This window comes from Trachypithecus francoisi, unplaced genomic scaffold (genome assembly GCF_009764315.1).
Source record: "Trachypithecus francoisi isolate TF-2019V2 unplaced genomic scaffold, Tfra_2.0 Contig01461, whole genome shotgun sequence".
Taxonomy (NCBI): domain Eukaryota; kingdom Metazoa; phylum Chordata; class Mammalia; order Primates; family Cercopithecidae; genus Trachypithecus; species Trachypithecus francoisi.
Window position 1 is genome coordinate 12,612,219 of NW_022681433.1, and position 21,772 is coordinate 12,633,990.

The following is a 21,772-nucleotide window of genomic DNA, read 5'->3' on the forward strand; positions in this document are numbered from 1 at the left end:
AACCAAATGACTCCCTCTGATCTTTCTGAAGCTGCAGAGATCACACCTCACGCCGCCAATGCGCCCCATATCCCCACTCCCTTTCTTTTGACACTAGCACTCACTAAGATGATGAAGGGTGTCCACAAAGCCTCTCTGGTGAAATCCAACCTTCTTTAGCTCCCTGGCGCTCAGAAAGTTGGCTCAGACAGACATGTGGTATTAAGGGTGTCATCACTCTTAGAAGGAGATCCCCCTGCCCTTGCCGCCACCTGTTAGCAACATCAGGGTTTAGACTCACTTGGCAGTGTAGACTCGCTCAAAGGCAAATGTTCCCGTCCTCTGGAAGCTCCTCCCATTCTGGGTCCTGCTTTCGTGCTCCACCTTGTGGGCAAAGAATCCTGCCAACAAAAAAGTTTGCATTTGGTTCATTGTGGGCATGTTCTGGAGCCTGTTACTTCCTTGTTTTACTACAATGTTAAACGCCTCCTTGACTTGACCTCCAAACAGCCCTAAATGTCCTCCATCAACTGTCATTTAGCAGAAATGTACTCAGCAGCTGCTCTCTAATGAACGCTGTGTTTGGTGTTGGAAACGCAGTTGTGAGCAAGGCACGGCCCCCACTTTCCAGGATCTTACAGCCTAAAGGAATAGACAAACAAGGAAAGCAGGTGTTCCACACAGCAGAGCGAGTCATGCCAAGATAAGATTGAGTACACGGTGCTTTCAGGGTCAAAGGAGGCAACTTAATTCCATGTTGGGTCACAGAAGGATTCCTAGAGGGAATTACACCTAAGATAAAATCTGAAGAACAAGTAGAAATTAGCCAAGCAGAAGGAGGGAGAGGGGCCACTCTACATTAGGAGAACAGAATATGCAAAGGTCCAGGGGAAAGAACTGTTTTGGTTCAGAATGTCCAGCCAAGGAGGGGGAATGGAGGGTGCTGGGGAGAAAGTGGGATTTGGTAGAACGACAGACAAGGCCAAAGAGGGAGGTGATGAATTGTTCTTTCAATGACATGTATCTATGACCACTTGCCACGTGCCAGACATTTAGCTTGCACCCAAGAACAAAACAAAGAGCCTTGGTTTGAGAAACTGATGCTCTGGTGAGGACAGGAGAGGAGGAAACAGATCATCCACAGTAAGCAAAATACATAAATTGAAATGATACGGTGTGCTGAACTATGGGCCAAAGAAGGGCATGGTAAGGGGCCATTTGATGCATGCAAGAGGGTGGGGGCATGAGCCCCAATGACAAAGTAATAACTGAGCCTGGGCTTCAAGAAGATGACCATTGAGATTTGCACCTGGGCCTAGCAGGGTGACTGTGACCTTGCTGAGAGCTGTGTGAAGAAATTCAGAACTTAGTTCTGTCTGAGAACAACAAGGAATTACTGACAGGTTTAAGCAGAGGAATGTAGTCATCAGAAAGCCACCCTGTCTTTAGTGTGGTAGGCACTTAGCAGAATCAGATCCAGGAACGGGGGATAAGATAGGAGTCGACTGAGGTGGTGGCGGTGGGGTGTCAGAGACGCCAAGGAGACACAGTCTGGAGGGTTTGACTATAGATTGGATGATGGGGGGTGAAGGTCTCTCTCCCCTCTCCTCTTCTATTTTATTCCTTTACTCCTTTTTCAAGAGTGAAAAAGGGGATATATATGATTGTCAGGGATCCAACCACAGGGTTCTTTTTCATCAATTTCATATTATCCTCCTCAAAAAGACATTAAAAGGGTGCTTTATTATGTATAGGAATAAAAGCCTTTCATGTTTTTCTTTTTGATACAAATAACACTCCTTCTGTAGGAATGTGCCCACTTTAAGTGTATCTGTAGGGTCTCTTGCATAAAGGAAGGGCCCACCTCATCCCAGGCAATGTGATGGGCACTTGCCATGTATTCTGTCACTGAGTTTTGCACCCACTCTTTGCAGTGGGTAGTACTGTTCCCACTCTGTAGGTAAGAACCCTGTGACCTTCCAGAGTCACCCTGCCACTGGGGAGCAGTGCAGCCGGGACTTCAAACTCTGTGGGTCACATCGTGATGTCTTTCTCCTCTTGCTGTCACCGTGAAGCTCCCCGCAGGATTTCATCAGTTCCACAGGGTTGTTTTTTTTAAAGAGACAGAGTCTCACTCTGTCGCCCAGGCTGGAGTGCAGTGGCGTGATCTCGGCTCACTGCAACCTTCGCCTCCAGGGTTCAAGTGATTCTTCTGCCTCAGCCTCCCCAGTAGCTGGGACTACAGGCATGTGTCATTCACACCCAGCTAATTTTTCTAATTTTAGTAGAGACGGGGTTTCACCGTATTGGCCAGGCTGGTCTCAAACTCCTGACCTTGTGATCCACCCGCCTTGGCCTCCCAAAGTGCTGGGATTACAGGCGTGAGCCACCGGGCCCAGCCAGTTCCACAGGGTTTAATACACCTGTCCATTCCAGAGATCTGTTTTTGCCAGAGTATGACAGAAGATCCTAATTGTTTTCTTTCCAGAACCCAAGATGGTGTCCCCTGCCTCTGAACACATAAACAGGGCTAGTATAATCAGCCTTCTGTATCTGCAGGTTCTGCATTCCTGGAGTCAACCAACCACTGACCAAAAATATTAAAACAAAACAAAACAAAAAAAACATTTTGTCTGTACTGAAAATGTATAGATATTTTTCTTGTTACTATTTTTTAACAATACAGTATAACAACGGTTTACATAGCATTTACATTCTATCAGGTATTATAAGTAATCTAGGCCACACACAGTGGCTCATACCTGTATTCCCAGCACTTTGGGAGGCAGAGGCAGGTAGATCACCTGAGGTCAGTAGTTCGAGACCAGCCAGGCCAACATGGTGACACCCCGTCTCTACTAAAAATACAAAAATTAGCCAGTTGTTGGGGGAGTTGGGGGGGGCTGTAATCGCAGCTACTCGGGACACTGAGGCAGGAGAATCACTTGAACCCAGGATGCGGAGGTTGCAGTGAACTGAGATTGCACCACTGCACTCCAGCCTGCGTGACGAGAGTGAAACTCCATCTCAAAAAAAAAAAAGACAAAACAAGTAATCTAGAGATTATTTAAAGTATATGGAGGATGTGTGTAGGTTAAATGCTAATACTGTGCCATTTTATATCAGGGACTTGAGCATCCATGAATTTTGATATCTAAGGGAGGTCCTGAAGCCAGTGCTCCAGGGATACGGAGGGATGACTGTATTAAAAGTCAGACGGTATTTCTGCAACGAGCAGCACCACACGCTGTAGTTCTCTGCCTCTGCCTCTCTTCTTTCCCTCCTTGCTCAGAGAACCAAGCCCCTTCCTTTTCTTTAAGGCTGTGACCTCTACCTGCGATCTTGACCCTGTCCATGCCACTGACTTCAAGTCTCTATTTCATTGCTCCTTCTCCCACTTCCAGAATCTTTAATATCCTATTCTCTCCTTTTCTTTATCCTGGAAACACCCACAGATCTTCCCTACCCTTTAAACAAAACAAAAACAAACCTGCCTCAGTCCAACATTCCACTAGGGTTTACCTCTCCTTCCTTCTAAGCTAAACTTGGAAGAGTTGGCTGCCTTTGTCTATTCCTCACCGCCCCCTCACTCCCCATCCTCTTGTAATCCTGCAGTATGCTACAGAAACAATGCAGGCAAAGACCATAGACACACTTATCGCAGCTAGCTGCTAACAGTAAGCCAAAACCAGTGTGAGAGAGACAAAGACACAGATAGAGAGATAGCTGCAAACCCTTGGGAGGCATCTGCTGTAGGTGGGCCTGGCTAGCTGCTTTACATCATCTTGTGCAAGACCTTCAGCAACCACATGTGGAGGTTATCAGTCACTCCACTGCTCAGTGAAGGAAACTGAGGGCCAGAAAAGTTAAATAAGTTTCTCAACAAACATAAAGAGATCTTGAGATTTTAGTTAACCACAGAGTTAATATGAGTCAGCAATGACACATGGTTCTCGAAAAAGTAACTCATACGTAGATTATTCTAACAGAGTTGGAGTCCATATCTCAGGAACAGCTTCCCTGTACAGAAGACACCTATCTGCATAGTTATTCTTAGAAAGAACACAGGAAGAGGAGAGGTGACCCAATGGCAAGGGACTCCAGAAACGGTAGACTGAAGTGGTGGATGTGACAGCTGACACTGTAAACACAGAAAGAGCAGGCACAGTCTAAGTGATTTTAGGGAACAGCACCAGGACTGCTGGATAAAAGGCACAGGGCTGCAGATTTCAGCTCAACATAAGAAAGAACTTCTTGAACAGTGAGTGCTTGAATGAATGAATTGGAGGCAGTATGCATGGAGCAAGTGTCTACTCTCTAAAGTCAGATGATTAGGTTTTAATCCCAGCTTCACCACTCCTGACCTTGGGACTTTCAACCAACGGTCCAAATTCTCCATGATTCACTTTGCTTATCTGTAAAACAGGAATAAATCATGTAGTATGTATTTCTAGGCTGGACTCACGCCTGTAATCCCAGCACTTTGGGAGGCCGAGGCAGGAGGATCACTGGAGGTCAGGAGTTCGAGGCCAACCAGGCCAACATGGCGAAACCCTGTCTCTACTAAAAATACAAAAATTAGCCGGGCATGGTGGCGCATGCCTGTAGTCCCAGCTACTCAGGAGGCTGAGACATGAGAATCACTTGAGCCTGGGAGGCGGAGGTTGCAGTCAGCTGAGATTGCACTACCGCACTCCAGCCTGGGCGACAGAGTGAAACTCAATAATAATAATAATAATAATGATTCTTTATTCACTTGCATACACTTATAAAGACCTGTCTTTGTGCCAGGCAGTGTCCTGGGTGCAGGGGACTAAAGCAGGGAACAAAACAGGTACAGTGAAGGAAAGGTCAGCCTACAGCGACCCCTCCAGTCTCTGCAAAGGCAGTTGCGTGAGTGGGTGAGTGCGAGGATTAAATGGTGCAAAGATTACATGAGATAATCGTAAGCACCGCACGAAGCACCATTCTTCACACAAGGCAAGCTTTCAATCCATGCAACAATTGGAAAGGCAAGCTTGGAAGGTGGTGAGTTTTCTGAACACTGCAGTGTTGAGGAAGAAGCAGCTGTGGGGGTTACTCTAAGGAAGATTCCTGCTTTGGGGGAACTTCATGAGTCTATGATTCTGTTTCTAGAGCCTATCAAACCCCAGGTTGGATGGAAAAGTCTTCCAATATGGTGCTTGTGAGGTTTCTTGTGAGTGTGTGTATGTGTTGGGGTAGAAATAGTAACAGCAGCTCCCTTTCCCTCCTTAGCAGTAGATTCACAAATCCTTATGACTGCAGGGCCATAATGTCGCCAAAACTTAGAGGAGGCTGCCTCTCTTGGGGGAAAGAAGACACTGCTAACGTCTGCCAGCTCCCCCTCAACCAGAGCAGATGCGGAACAGCCTCCTGTAGGAGGGCATTCTTCCTCTGCCATCACTAAGTGTAGCTCGGGGGCACTGAGCCCATCCCCTCCGTTCACATTTCTTCCTAATCACTTTCTCCAAATCCAGTATGTGCTTCCCAGGTTTGCATCACGTCCAAGCTGCTGGTACCTTGGCTGAAGAAGTTGGAGGCTCTCTGCCTGCTACTCATAAGAAATGCATCTATGTAATTAAAACTTGCCCTAAGCCCCAAATTGGGGAGACAGATTTGAGCCCAACTCCTGTCTCCTTGCTGGCCAGCCCTGCAATGAAGCCTTTCTTTTCTCAAAAGCCAGTGCCATAGTATTGGCCAATGAGCCCATTTGCTGCATTCTCTGGGAAACCAAGTTTCGATAGTTCTGGTCCAGGTTTCTTAGAACAATGTATTTTAAACTCGTTCTGTTTTTCCAAATCTGCATTCTGCTGGATCAAGCTGGAGAGGGTTACAAGTTGGAAGATCTTGATGACTAAACAATGTTTGAAAGGCAGAGGAGGACATTGCACTAGGTGGGCTGGCTCTGCCCAATCACAGAAAATCAGGCTCTCGAAGTACAGAGAGAGTGCAGGGCCCAGGGCACTCACGGGCGCATGTGGGACTGTGCCTCACTGTCTTAGGACACAGACTGGGTGCGGTGCCTGGTAACACCATGGAAATCTTTCTTTAACTAACAGGAAGTGTTCACAATGGCGTTTTAGGGTATGAGGAAGAAGAAAGGCAGGGTTTTTGCATATTTTTTTTGAATTCTGTAAGGTAGGTCTATGGTTGCAACATTGAGGTGAATTAGAATTGCAAAAAGAGGCTTGGACATATATCTGGATCTTCGGGATTACCTAAAAACTCACAGTTAAAAACAAATAGTTGTGTTACCTCCCAAGTTATTGAATGTTTTGCCACCTCCATTGAGAGGTATATGAGGGGTTTTTCTGTGATTTCATTGGGACCACAGAAATTCTCTTACTGAGCACAGGCAGGAGAACTGTGCAAAGTCACTCTGACCACACATTGCCTCAGCTGGCTCCCAAGGGGCAGCTGTGACAATGGAGGGACAGAGGCAGTGACCTGCAGGCCATCACACTCCAGCCCAAAAAATTAGCTCCCTGCTGGTCCGTGCTGTTATCTCCTCAACCAGAAAGCCCCCAGCACACTCACCACTTCCAGGAACTCTGTTAGTGAGGCCACTGTGCCCTGTGGTCTCTAAAAAGTCTAGATCTCCAGACTGTGGCTGTCAGGACTCAGACATTTGGCCATCTTTAATCTTACCTCCACCTCCCACTTGTCCCACAGAAGAAGACTTAATCCTATCTGTCAAAAAGAATTGAAAATCTCACACCCACCTCAATCTGAACAGGGTTTGCTAAACCATGATGGCAAAGCCCAGGATAAAGCCCTGGGCAGAGCAGGGCCAGTTCCCTAGTGCACTTCCATTAGGAGAGGTGAGGAGAACCTGTCCTTGAAATGGAGAGCTCTGAAGCTTCCCCCAGCTCAGCTCTGAATCGAGAGGGAGCCGGACAGAGTGAACTGAAACTTCGTAGCAGAGTTCAGCCCTAACTGCACAGACAGGTGAGGGGGCACAAGGTCCCCTGTCCACCGATGCCCCTCAGTTTTATTGACGGGTGTCAGGGGAGAGGCCAGAGGGGAGATCTCACTAGAGCTGAATAAGTGCTGGCCACCTGCCCACCCATACAGCTACCTTTGCAGAGACTGCAGGCATGGCTGCAGGCTGACCTGTCCGTCACTGTAGCTGTTTTGTTCCCTGCTCTATCCCCCTGTACCCAGAATACTATCTGGCCCAGAGCAGGGTCACTAACAGAGTTCCTGGAAGTGATGAGTGTGCTGGGGGCTTTCTGGTTGAGGAGATACCAGCAAGGTACATGTATGCAGGTTGAATAAAGGGATCCTTGCCACTTTACAGGGCCAAGGGAGCCCCGTGTGAAACCATAACGGCTCAAGGAAATGGTGGTCTAAATAAGCCATTTGTTCCCTCTCTGAGCCACAACTTCATTGTATGTAATTTAGTATAAAAAATGTTTGGGTCAGAGAACCACAAAGTATAGTTCTTATAGAAAACATACTTGGAGTGTACGAAGCTGGGCCTTTCTGGCGTGGAGGCTGAGGGGGAGGCTTGCTCTGTGTCCAGGAGGCTACATCACCATCATCTGTCCACACTCAAGATGGGGGAAAATAGAATATCCCAAAGTGATTAAATACTCAAAGTTCCAAAACGTGACAGCGTGTCAATGTTCAGTAATCACCACGAAGCTACAGCAGCTGCCCTTAGTAATTACTCTTTTTTTCTCTATCTTAATAAATATAAAACACAAAGGCACTGGAGATACTTACGAAAGTGGTCTGAGGCAGTCCTAACTCAGAACTTTAGGGAGACAGCTCTACACAGTCCTCCCTTTTCCAGATCTAGGTATCCTGCTTGTTTTTTTTTTTTTTTTTTTAAACTAACAGCGGAATAATGGAAATGCAAATGCTGAGCAGGACAATTTCCTCTCTCTCTCTCTCTTTCTTTCCGAAGTATACAATGCATACGAAAAATGCTTCTAAAATTATACATGCTAGAGAAGAAAAAGATACCACAAAAAAAACACACCATGTTTCTTCAGAAGAACAAAAGAAAAAAGTAATATAGAGGAAAAATAATAAGATGATGTTTCCTACACACCTACCAAAATCACTCTTTTTCGACTGCAGATGACTGGGAACTTCAATTGCACTGCAGAAGTTAGAAAAGCCCCGTGTCTACGTAAATGTGTGTATCATGTTCCCTTTCTAGTCTTCTTACCTTCCACCTCTTGCCTGGCTACATTAATCAGTAGCTAAAATGCTGATCATAGACACTTCAGTAAGGGTTTTAGCAAAAGCCTTCAAGTTGCAGCCCTGGCTCTAAAAATGGGACCAGTCATCACCATGAAAATGAAAGACTAAGAGAAGGAAAACGCCAAATTTGCACAGAAATACACACAACCCTATACAGTCAAATAAAAAGGAGCAAATAAAGATAAGACACGATAGTTTAAGCCTGACTTCCAAACACCCAGCAAAGAAAATCTCCCCTTCTGTCCTTCCCTGAATAAAAGGTTTTCCTTACCGTTCTGGACCACGCTGATGAGGGTGACAATGGCCAACAGGACAACATTGCCTACAGCTTCTTGATCCATGCTTGCTTCAGGCTCTCTGGAGAGGACTGCTCTGGCTCCGGCCCCACAACCTGCCCTGTACAGGAAGGGGAAGTGAGAGCTTGCACTCTTTCATCATTAGAATTTCTGAAGATCCCCAGCACAATTACACAGTGCCTCCTTCTTCCTTTTTTTTTTTTTTTTTTTTAAACTAGCCACCAAAATGCCCTGACTGTGGTTCAGTGTGACCTACCAGGAGAAGCAGGGCTTAGCAGAGGAGCAGACAAAGCCAGCACACTCTCCTACACTTCTTGTCATGGGAAACTTCCCTGGGAGTCTCCAGAATGAATCCTGGATCCAAGACTATGACCAGCATGAGCCCAGCACAGGCACCAGAGAATCTGGAAGCTGCCATCATCTCTGACTTCAGCAAAGAGAAAGAAGGGAAAGAAAACCCAAAACGTTCAGGTCAGACAGTGGTATCAGCCTATAACCCCAGCACTTTGGGTGGCTGAGGTGGGAAGATCGCTTGAGCCCAGGACTTGGAGGTTTCTGTGAGCCAATGACTATGCCACTGCACTCCAGCCTGGGCAACAGAGAAAGATTCTGTCTCACACACACACACACACACACACACACACACACACAAATGTAAAATGAAACTTGAAAAAAATGTATAGAACACCAAAAGATCTGTGCCCCAAGTACTGTCCTTCTTTTTTTGAATTCCAAGAAAAAAAGTGAACACTTAACACACAGTAGGGCCCTCAGTAGCAGCCACATAAGGTTTGAATGAAGGAAGGAATCAATGGCAGTGGGGAGGGACAGCTGATATCTCCATTTCTTCAGAGAAAAGTAATAAAAGGAATGAATGAATTAAACCAAAGAATTAAAACCAAACCAAATAATTGGCAAAAGGCAGAAATGGAGTTACAGATGATCCCTAAGGGAAGTTTCCAAAGGATTGTTAAACACTGCAACTGGCTTTTCTGAGGCAATTGCAGAAACACCTTCCTGGAAATTCTTTTCAACTTAGTAAGAGTAGAGTGACTGTGCTTTCTGAGAAAGTGTAAGAGTGGACCTGCCGGGTGGGTGAGGTGGCTGTCTGGTATTCTGCAGCTCAGCTCAGCGTGAATGGCAATCCCTCCGAGGTTACATGGCAAATGCAAAATATCTGCAATCTTTGTACCAGACTCAGCTATTTGGCATTGGTTAAGAGGTGCTTTTACCAAAACTTCACTTTGAAAGGGAACATGGACCACTGTAACTGGTGGCAGCAGGGAGGGCTACATCTCGGCTTGGAAGAGGTCAGTGTAGGGGAAGATATTGCTCCCTCACACATACAGTGCCAGAGGCCAGCTTGAGTGCCCTTGGTTCAGCTACGAGAGAAAGGCTGGTGGAGGCGGTGTGCAGAGTTGCATGCAGGGAAGCCAGCAGCCAGGGCAGTCGGGCTGGTCATGACACATTTGGGTACTTCCTGAGTACCTAGGGCACTTTGTAGAGTGTAGACTTTATATTAGCCAAGGCTCTCCAGAGAAACCGAACCAATAAATGAATAAATCTCCATATACACATACACACACACATATCTCCATATGTGTATATATATATATATGGAGACAATGAGGTACAGTTCCACATGCACCTGTGACTGGGTTGGGCTCTGCACTCTCTCTATACTTTGAGAGCCTGATTTTCTGTGATTGGGCAGAGCTGACCCACTTGGTGATCCACCCTCCTCTGCCTTTCAAACATTGTTTAGTCAATATATATATTTATATATATGGCAGCTTTATAATAGAAATTGGTTCACATGCTCATGGAGACCATGAAGTTTCATGGTTTGCCATCGGCAAGCAGGAGACTCGGAATAGCTGCTGGTGAAGATGAGTCTGCATTCAAAGGCCTGATCATCAGGGAGGGCAATGGTGCAAGACCCAGTCTGAATCCAAACGCTGGAGAACCAGGGGTTCCAGTGTCCAAGCGCAGGAGAAGGTGGATGGCCCAGCTCAAGAAGAAGAGGGAATTTGCCCCTTTGCCCACTTTTTGTTCTATTCAGGCCCTCAGTGGATTGATGACACCCACCACGTTGCTGAGGGTGGGAATTCTTGACTCAGTCCACTGATTCCAGTGCTGATCTCTTTCAGACACACCCTCACCAACACACCCGGAAAAAACATTTTACCAGCGACCTGGGCATTTTTTAGCTCAATCAATTTGACATAAAATTAACTACCACAGAGTTATTACAAGATTGGTTAGGGCTCAGCACTTGCAAGATTTGTATATTCACCTTAGTGAGATCCAGTTCATACCTGCAGTTTGGTAAGTTTCAGGGGATGTTTGGGTTTTGGTAGCCAAGGAGTTTGAACCCCATAAAGAGTTAGCCCTTCTAACATTTACCACATCTTAGTGACAATGCATCAGAAGTGAAGGCCAGTCCTCTTATAAAGTATTCCAGTTGCAAGCAGTAGAAACTTAGCTCAAGTTTAGGCAAAAAGAATTTATTCACTCAAAGAGTCTAAAAATCTGACAACCGAAGTTGAAAAGAGTAGAGATGTGATTAGGCCTCGGAGTTAGAGAGCTCTCTCTCTCTCTCTTAAGTGTAGCACTCTTAAATGGGATTCTCTTTCTCTCCCGCCCTTCCCCTCTTTTTACTATCTCTTCTGTCCCTTTCTCTCTCTCTCTTCCCCTTCTCTCTACCTTTGTCTCTTTCTTCCAATCTCTCCTCTCATTCTCTTTCAGCTTCTCTTAGCATGTGAAACGTATTTTCTCTGGAGGCCTGTTTCCTGGAGACAGCACCATCTCTGGAGTTGTACATTTTACAGCTTCCATCGCCTGTCAAAGACTGACTTCTCTCATCTGATCTCTTAGGACAGCCTCATTGGCTCAGGCTGCCTAGGTGTCCGTTCTTGGAGAGGTCAACCAGATGGCAGGAGAACGAAGACCCTGGTAGTTCTCACAGTTATCATATGGCAGAGGGGGACTAACCCTGCAAAGAAAAATTGGGAGGAGGGAATGAGACGTGTATTTACTGTTGCACTTGATGGTCCAATACTTATAATCCCCAGATGAAAATTTCCAGTTTTTAAAGAAGTTTCTCTATCCTACACGCTTCTGTCTTTAAAACTCATCCCGATCTGCCGGCACACGAAAACAGCACCTACGGGGACCAACATGGTCAGCCCCCACCACCACTGGAAACCTTCAGGGCTCCGTGGAACGCAGGGACCCGTACCTTCTGGGGCCCCATACATGGGAGAAAAGTCCAGCCATTCACGCTTTAGAAGGCCCAAAGGCACCTGGAGAGGTGCTGGGCGCCCCTGCTCTGAGCTCCTTGGAGTCACCCGCAGCCGGCGCGCAGAGCACCTGCAGAGGCCTGGGGATGGAGGGAGTCCACTTCACGTGGGAAGAGCGTGTTAATAGCTGAGACGGCCATTAAATTACAGAGCACACATTAAGATTCTGGCTGCGGCTGCAGAGGAGCACTTATCAGAGGTGAAGCTCTGGAAATGCCGTTCATCTCAATAGAGAGCTGCTGAGACAGAACAAAAAGACAAGGGACGCTGGGAGAGCCAGGGAGGGGAGCGCAGCCTGCTCTGCCTGCCCAGATTCCCGCCTAAGACCGCCTGGCCGCAGCCCAGAGCAGCCCAGAATTTGGAGGCACTGAGCGGCTGTGTCGTGGGGACCTAGTCTGTGCTGGGCATTGTACCCAGAGCCTCACGTTTGCTCCTCAGTGCAACCCTCTGAGGGACAAATTACCCCCCTCCCATTGCCCAGAAAGTGAAACAGGTTCAAAGGGGTTCAAAATGTGGTCAAGGGCCTGGCACGGTGGCTCACGCCTGTAGTCCCAGCACTTTGGAAAGCCAAGGCTAGAGGATGGCTTGAGTCCAGGAGTTGGAGACCAGCCTGGGCAACATAGCAAGACCCCCATCTCTACAAAAAATAAATTAGCTGGACGTGGTGGCAGACCTGTAGTCGCAGCTACTCGGGGCTGAGGCAAGAGGATCGCTTGAGGCTGTGGAAATGGAGGCTTCAGGGAGCTGTGATCTCAGCACTGCACTCCAGCCTGGGCAACAGAGGGAAATCCTGTCTTTAAAAAAATATATATATATGGTCAAGGCAAAGACCCACATAGCAAGGAGCAGAACAAGGGTTCAAGCCCAGGCCGGTCTGGTTTTAAAATCTGGGGTTTTAATCACCCTACGTGGTGCTACTGGAGTCGTCTTCAGAACCTGGGGCTCCCTGGTCCTTCTACATTTATTCCTGGCAATCCCCTCACAGGCTGAAGCACTGAGCACTGGCCCCTCAGCCCTGAAGAGAGATGTTTTAGAAAGGGAAGAAAGGAAGACATATGTACTTCACGGGAAATAACATATCCCCACGACATCTGACCGTTAGCAAAGGTAATTTTACAAGAAATATCCCACAGCGACAGCCCACCCCTCTCCCGCCCATCCGCTGCTCCCAGCGCCCTCCGTAATTATGCATATGCTGCACTGATCTGTGTGTGACAGGTTAGTTAGACAAATGTGCTGGGAGTAGGCAAGAATAATTAGCACATTCATTAATTAGAGTACTGTTAGTAGTTTGACTGTGAAGGACAACCATTTGTCAACAGAGATCAGGACAGCTGGGGCCAAGGAGTGACTCAGGGGGGCAACAATTCAGGGACGCCGAGGCTCTGCCCAGCTGCTGTTAAAAATCCTAGGAGCTGTGCAGACACTTTGCATCAACATGCCTCCATCACCATGGCAACGGGGCCACTATGCCCGGCTGTCAGCCTACAACATTCACGTAGCCTTCGTCCTCACTTCAGGGTACACGTTGCCATCTCATGACATCTCTTCCTTCCACTCCCCATTCAGGGTTGCCCTCTCTGTTCATTAGGACGAGGATTGACTGGTGGTGAGGGAGGGGGGCAGGAGGTGGGATCAGTGCCAGGAAGGGCATAGAAATACAGCCCAGGTCTACAGGCTGGAATTATGGATGGTTACACAACAGTTCCTTTTCATTTCAGTTAGTCTCAAGAATATTCAGACCAATATTGATCTGAATGATAAGTGATATAAACAGAGAGACCAGGCATGGTCTGTTCCAGATGTCACATGCCAGTGGTGTCTGTGAGAACCAAATCAACCTGGTTAAAGTGTCGTTTCTCCTTCCCCGGCCACAATCAGGTGGGCTTTCCTTCCATGAATGGCTAGCTCATGGTTCTGAACAGAATTGAACTAAATTGAGATGAATCCTTATGCCATCCTATAGCTGAAGAAACAAAGATAGTGAATTTGCTGTAACTCATATGCTATTGATTAAACTCCACACATGCTCAGAGTGCTTTACAGATATGACCTTCTTTCTCTAGAATCTTAAGTTGTAAGCTGATCATATCAGTGCAAAGTGAACAAATAGAAGTCAAAGTCCATAGCCATTCACACAGATAGCAGGAAGCCAATGTAGTATCTGCAAAACCCCTTCCTTTTCCCATTACAAACTCACACCACACAGTGTATTGCTTATGCGTTTGTAGGAAAATGAAGCAAATGACACATGCATATGGAAAACATCACATAGTGTGTGGTGTAAGAAAACAAAGGTGAAGGCCGGGTGCCATGGCTCACGCCTATAACCCCAAAACGGTGGGAGGCCGAGGAGGGCAGATCACCTGAGGTTAGGAGTTCAAGACCAACCTGGCCAAAATGGTGAAACCCTGTCTCTACTAAAAATACAAAAATTAGATGGGCGTAGTGGTGCACACCTGCAATTCCAGCTCCGTGGGAGGCTGAGGCAGGAGAATCGCTTGAACCTGGGAGGCAGAGATTGCAGTGAGCCAGGATCACGCCACTGCCCTCCAGCCTAGGTGACAGAGGGAGACTCCATCTCAAGAAAAACAACAACAACAACAACAGGTTAGACATGGATTTCTTTGCTCCAGACTTAGCTTTATCTGTTTTGTAGGCTCTCCAAGGAAAGGAGGTCAGTCATGGGCATGGCCTGCCTTGGGAACATTCAGTTCGGATAGGAGTAAAATTCGTGATGCCCATATATGCTCAGTTGACTTTTGACGAAGTAATTCAATGGGGAAAGGAAAGTCTTTTTAACAAGGGTGTTATAACAACTGTATATTCTTATGGGAAAGAAACTGAACCTTGACCCTTCCAAAAAATCACACAAATTATAACTAGAAGTGGGTCTTAAACATAAAAACTAAAAATATAAAGCTTCCAAAAGAAAACATAGGAGAAAGTCTTTGTGACCATGAAGAAGGCAAATATTTTTTAGATAACACAAAAAGCATGAGCCATCCAAGTAAAAAATAAATAAATAAATAAATTAGACTTCATCTAATTTATTTATTTGAATTTAGATGAATAAATTCATCTAAATTCCCATCTAAAATTCCCACTCTTCAAATAACAACAGATATTTTGCTAAAGAAGATATACATGTAGCCAACAGGTACATGAAAAGATGTTAAACATCATTAGTCACTAGGGAAACACAAATTAAAACTACAATGAGATAACACGATACATCTATTGGAATGGTTAGCAAGGGTATGGAGCAACTGGAACTATCAATCATTGCTGGTAAGAATGTAAAATGGTAAATGTAAAAACGGCAACATGTTGGGAAGAGTTTGACGGTTTCCTTTTTGTTTGTTTGTTGTTTGTTTTTTAGAGACCAACTTTCTCACTCTGTCACCCAGGCTAGAGTGCAGTGGTATGATCATAGCTCACTATAACTTGAAAGATCTGGGCTCAGGCGAATCTCCCACCTCAGCCTCCTGAGTAGCTGGGACTACAGACACACTTCACCACACCCTGCTAATATTTTTTATTTCGTAGAGACAGGGTATCACTATGTTGCCCAGACTGTTTGAACTCCTAGCCTCAAGCAATTCCCCCACGTTGACAGTTTCTTAAAAAGCTAAACATACACTTACCATATGTCCTAGAAATTTCACTCAGGTATTTCATCATTAGAAATGGAAATACATATTCTGTATCAGTCAGGGATTGACCAGAGATGCAGAACCACTAGACAATATTTTATATTTTTAAATATATATACACACACATTTTTAAGGGATTCATTATAGGGATTAGACCGTATGCAATTAAGGAGGCTGATTAAACAGTCTGAGTGTGGTTTTGTTTTCTGGAGTTGCTGTAACAAAGTAGCACAAACTGAGTGGCTTAAAAAAACAGAAATGTATTGTTTTACAGTTTTAGGGAATAGAAGTCTAAAAATCAAGGTGTCGGCAGGGCCATGCTCCGTCTAAAATCACTAAGGGAGGATTCCTTCTTGTCTCTTCCTGGCTTCTGGTTATAATCCTTGGCTGGCAGCTGCCGCCATCTCCATCAGCACATGGTGTTCTCCCCTGGCGTCTCTGTCTTCCTGTGGCCATCGTGTAAGGACATTGGTTGTATTGAATTAGGAGCCCATCCTGAGCCAGTATGCCCTCATCTTATTTAATTAGATTTGCAATGATGCTGTTCTCAAATAAGGTTACATTCTGAAGTCCTGGCAGGTAGGGCCTCAACCTACCTTTTGGGGAGACACAATTCAACCTTTAACAGTGAGGTTGCTGTTTCTGTGACTGGGGCTGAATCCTAAACTCTAAAGGGGAGACTCTAAGGAAGGGAAGAAAGGCATGAAGTGTGAGAAGCAAGGACAACCCAAAACCCGCAAGCCTAAGTTGACACTGAAATTTGCAAGAAACCACAGGATGGGCTGGAACCCGTATCTATCACTCACCAACATGAAGCCCCAACTTCAGCGTTGGGGTTTTCTGCAGGAGAATCTGATGCCTTCATCACAGAGCAGTCAGAGAAACTGAAGGAGTTTCCAGCAGAAGCTGGAACAGCTGTGAGCTCAGCCACCGACCTAAGCCAACCAGATGATGGGCAGATTCCCAACAACGTGAGACAGAGCCACATGCCCTCCCTGACCTGCTTAGTGTAAAAAGATACGGCTCCTTCACTCCCACCTTCCTCATCTCGTGTGAAATGTCTCCAGTGGCCCACACTAATCCAGAGGTACGTAGGAAAAGTGAATTTGGGGAAACATGGCTCTAGTGTAGGCACATTGACACAATACAAATCTACCAGGGCTTACCTGGTGTTAGCTTAGCATCCATTCGCACCTCTTAACCATGCTCAAGTTGCCTTCCAAAAAGACCATGCTGACTGGGCACAGTGGCTCACACCTGTAATCCCAGCACTTTGGGAGGTCAAAGCAGGTGGATCACTTGAGGCCAGGAGTTCAACACCAGCCTGGCCAACATGAAGAAACACCTTCTCTACTAAAAATACAAAAAGTAGCCTGGTGCGCCTGTAATCCCAGCTACTCTAGAGGCTGAGGCTGGAGAATCACTTGAACCCAGGAGGCAGAGGTTGCAGTGAGCCAAGATTGCACCACTGCACTGCAGCCTGGGCCACAGAGTGAGACTTTGGGGGAGAAAAAAAAGGCAAAATCATGCTTCCGCCTAACAATGAAACTTTCTTTTTTTTTTTTTTTAATATATTTAACATATTTATTTTTAGAATCATCCTTTACAATTCTAACTGGATCTTTTATAACTTGACTGTAAAATTGTATTTAAATTTAGTCATTCAAAACTTAAAAACGATACCTTATTCGTTTCTTTTTTTTTTTATTATTATACTTTAAGTTCTAGGGTACATGTGCATAACGTTTATATCATGTATAACTCCCCAATGCAATCCCTCCCTCCTCCCCCCTCCCCATGATAGGCCCCAGTGTGTGATGTTTCCCTTCCCGAGTCCAGGTGATCTCATTGTTCAGTTCCCACCTATGAGTGAGAACATGCGGTGTTTGGTTTTCTCTTCTTGTGATAGTTTGCTAAGAATGATGGTTTCCAGCTGCATCCATGTCCCTACAAAGGACGCAAGCTCATCCTTTTTTATGGCTGCATAGTATTCCATGGTGTATATGTGCCACATTTTCTTAATCCAGTCTGTCACAGATGGACATTTGGGTTGATTCCAAGTCTTTGCTATTGTGAATAGTGCCGCAATAAACATACGTGTGCATGTGTCTTTGTAGTAGAATAATTTATAATCCTTTGGGTATATACCCAGTAGTGGGATGGCTGGGTCACATGGTACCTCTAGTTCTAGATCCTTGAGGAATCGCCATACTGTTTTCCATAATGGTTGAACTAGCTTACAATCCCACCAACAGTGTAAAAATGTTCCTATTTCTCCACATCCTCTCCAACACCTGTTGTTTCCTGACTTCTTAATGATTGCCATTCTAACTGGTGTGAGATGGTATCTCATTGTGGTTTTGATTTGCATTTCTCTGATGGCGAGTGATGATGAGCATTTTTTCATGTGTCTGTTGGCTGTATGGATGTCTTCTTTTGAGAAATGTCTGTTCATATCCTTTGCCCACTTTTTGATGGGGTTGTTTGTTTTTTTCTTGTATATTTGTTTGAGTTCTTTGTAGATTCTGGATATTAGCCCTTTGTCAGATGAGTAGATTGCAAAAATTTTCTCCCATTCTGTAGGTTGCCTGTTCACTCTGATGGTAGTTTCTTTTGCTGTGCAAAAGCTCTTTAGTTTAATTAGATCCCATTTGTCAATTTTGGCTTTTGCTGCCGTTGCTTTTGGTGTCTTAGACATGAAGTCCTTGCCCGTGCCTATGTCCTGAATGGTACTACCTAGATTTTCTTCTAGGGTTTTTATGGTATTAGGTCTAACATTTAAGTCTCTAATCCATCTTGAATTAATCTTCGTATAAGGGGTAAGGAAAGGATCCAGTTTCAGCTTTCTACTTATGGCTAGCCAATTTTCCCAGCACCATTTATTAAAAAGGGAATCCTTTCCCCATTTCTTGTTTCTCTCAGGTTTGTCAAAGATCAGATGGCTGTAGATGTGTGGTATTATTTCTGAGGACTCTGTTCTGTTCCATTGGTCTATATCTCTGTTTTGGTACCAGTACCAGTACAATGAAACTTTCTTTCATCCAGTAGAAAATGCACTAACCCTCTTCTCTTTATTCATCTTTGAGTGATATTCATTCTGCTTGTAACTAAGTCACATTCCTTTTTTGATATCTTGTAACTTAATACTGAGATATAAAGTTAACTACCATTAACACATATTATGTTTTATAGTAGAGAAATTGAATAGAGGAATAGGAAAAAGCTGGTTAGCTGGGTGTGGTGGTGCATGCCTGTAGTCCCAGCTACTCGGAGGACTAAGCAGTAGGATCAGTTGAGCCCAGGAGTTCAAGACCAGCCTGGGCAATATAGCAAGAGCTCATCTCAAAAAATAATAATAAATGAATAAACTGGTTAATATATGCACAAATACATTTATATCAAGATAAACAAGAAATATTCAACACTATCACCTTCCTCATTTATCAAACTGGTTGTGTGGTTTTTGACTGACATTTATAACTACCTTCCACTACTCATTCTATCTTCCCCTTGGAATTCCCCATGTTCATAAATAGGAATTCCAAGGGAAACATAGATGGAATATAGATGGACATAGATAGATATAAATAAAATATTCTCCTTGGAATATGCCTACCTCGGTGAGTCCAAGTTCCTTGCCTGGTGGCTCAAATCTTCATTCCTGAAGGGCCTGGACCACAATCAGTCCTCTGTGTACTAGGTTGGTGTCACTTTCTATTGACATTAATCACAGACACGTAGAGTACATACTCCTCACCCTCATTGTGAAGTGACAGTCCAATTTCTCCTTGGTAATTAGGATCAGTCACCCCAGGTGGGAAAGGAACCCCCTTCCTTGCTTGTGTATTCACTGGCATGAGAAGACGGCGAGCTGTCAGTTTAGTGGAACCACCATTGTACTCCCTGATAGAAGCATTCCCCCCATAGGAACTAAGATTTCTGCAACAGCAGAGTCCAAAGTTACAGGAATGGGAAGGAAAAATTACTACTCAAACACCAGGGTGATAGTGAGAAAAGCCACTCCAGTTTTGACCCCATGATTCTTGGACCCATGAATCTTGACAGTGGGAGAAATAGCATCATGTATTGGCCACTGACTTGAAGCATCCTGGAGGACATAACCCCAGGCCAGCAAGGTGTTGCTGCCCAGCTGGTGCTGTCACTGAGCCTTTAAAATCCATTCCACTGTTCTAATCTGGCCACCTGCTTCACTGTGAGGCCAGTGAAGCCCGTGATCAGAAGCTCATATCTGTACTTCCTTTGCTGTAAGATTACTTCCTTGGTCAGAAGCAGTGGTGGCTGAAATTTTATAACAAATAAAATTAAGCCCATGGATGGTGGGTTTGGCAGAGCATTGTAGTCAGGGAAGGCACATCCATGTCTAGAGTAAATGTCTATTCCAAGGAAGACAAAGCACTGCCCCTTCCATGATGGAAATGGTCCAATGTAATCAACCTTCCACCAGTTGGTTTTCTAGCCCAGGGAATAGTGCCATATTGGCGTACATTTCTATCTTGGCAGGATGAGCACTCAGCAATGGCTGGAGCCAAATTGGCCTTGATGAGTGGAAATCCATGTTGCTGTGTCCATACATAGCCCTGCCCGCCTGGTCATGATATATGTAAGCCCGTTGGGCAACAGTGGCTGGGGAAATAGACTGGCTAATGCTGTCAGAATGAATCATCTTACTCAGCTGATTTTAAAATCCTCTTCTGGGCCGGGCGCAGTGGCTCAAGCCTGTAATCCCAGCACTTTGGGAGGCCGAGACGGGCGGATCACGAGGTCAGGAGATCGAAACCATCCTGGCTAACACAGTGAAACCCCGTCGCTACTAAAAAATACAAAAAACTAGCCAGACGAGGTGGCAGGCGCCTGTAGTCCCAGCTACTTGGGAGGCTAAGGCAGGAGAATGGCGTGAACCCGGGAGGCGGAGTTTGCAGTGAGCCGAGATCCGGCCACTGCACTCTAGCCTGGGCAACAGAGCGAGACTCCACCTCAAAAAAAAAAAATCAAATAAAAAAATAAAATCCTCTTCTGCTATGGCTGCTCTTTGGTTAACATTCATATGGGATACATATTCTCATTTTTTGTGTGTATTCAGAGAATTCTATCCATACACCTCTTCCCCAGGACTCCTTGTCAGCAGTATTCTAATCAAGTCTCTTGGAAGTTCCTGATCATCAGACTAAACCATTAACCACTCTCTGTGATTTTGTGTAAATCTGTAACTTATGGCCATCTTCTCTTCTAGGCAAAATGAACACCCACTTGTATTGCTCCAAGTTCTGCCCACTGAGGGGGTTTTCCTTTGGCACTGTCCTTCAGGGGTACCCCAGAGTGGAGCTGGAGTGCCTCAGCTAGCCACTTCGGGTAGTACCAGCACTATAAACTGTGCTCCAATTTGTTTTTTCGTCCATCGAGTAGGCATAGGAAACTCCCCGTGAAGCCACAGAGGCAGACTGGGAGGGAGCAGTCAACCTGACAACAGTACTGGCTGGGCCAAGGGCCTGCGCTACTTGCTCTTGCAGCTTATTTGTGCCTGTAGGACCTACTTGGGCCCAATCTCATATTCCGTTTGATGATGGAACACTGCTGTGTGCACCCAACTTTCTGCCTTGGGTCAGATGACTCGTTCACAATGAACAACTCAGGTCAAAAGACAACATGGTGGCCCATGGTGATGCATTTTGTGTTTATTATTCATAGTAGCTAGAAGATGTTTCTCAAAAGGAGAATAGTTATCTTCAGGGAATGACAGCTTTGCTCCAAATCATTAGGTGCTATGCTGGGTTCACCTGTAAAGGCCTGCCAAAGGCTCCAAACAGCCTCCCTTTCCACTGCAGCTACTTTAAGCACCATCATGTCGGTTGGGTCTTAAGGCCTAAGTGGCAGAGCAGCTTGCCCAGCAGCCTGAGCTTGTATACACAGCCTACCTTCATTGTTCTGGGGTCTCATTCAAAACTGGCAGGCTTTAGGTTTCAAAATGGTGCAAAGCTGGAAACAACCAAATGTCCATCAGGCAGTAAATGGATAAACAAATTGTGGTATATTCTTATAATGGAATTATCCAGTAATAGAAAGAACAAACTATTGAGGCACACAACATGGATGAATCTCAAAAACATTATGCTGAGCAAAAGAAGACAGACACAAAAGAGTGAATGCTGTATGGTTCCATTTGCATGAAACACTAGAAAAGATAAGTACAATTTATAGCGATAGAAAGCAGATCAGTGGTTGCCTGGAGCTGGGGCTAGGGCTGGATATTGACTGGAGAGGGACACTAGAATAAAAACTTACTCAT

The 21,772-nt window shown here is 45.4% G+C and overlaps 1 protein-coding gene across 3 annotated transcripts in view; it reads right to left on the reverse strand.

Annotated features, from left to right (window-relative positions):
* Positions 1–21,772, reverse strand: part of ALOX5AP (arachidonate 5-lipoxygenase activating protein) — a 47,283-nt gene that overhangs the window by 15,933 nt on the left and 9,578 nt on the right. Inside the window, exons 1-3 of one of the 3 annotated variants that reach the window (XM_033236046.1) lie at positions 8,486–8,632; positions 7,461–7,553; positions 281–380 (exon numbers count right to left, since the gene is read on the reverse strand). In XM_033236046.1, coding sequence (XP_033091937.1) covers positions 281–380; positions 7,461–7,553; positions 8,486–8,555 — 263 coding nt within the window. In that variant the 5' untranslated portion in view covers positions 8,556–8,632. Of the gene's footprint in view, positions 1–280; positions 381–7,460; positions 7,554–8,485; positions 8,633–21,772 lie in introns of those variants that run through there. The other 2 variants (XM_033236057.1, XM_033236037.1) reach the window with 2 other exon arrangements.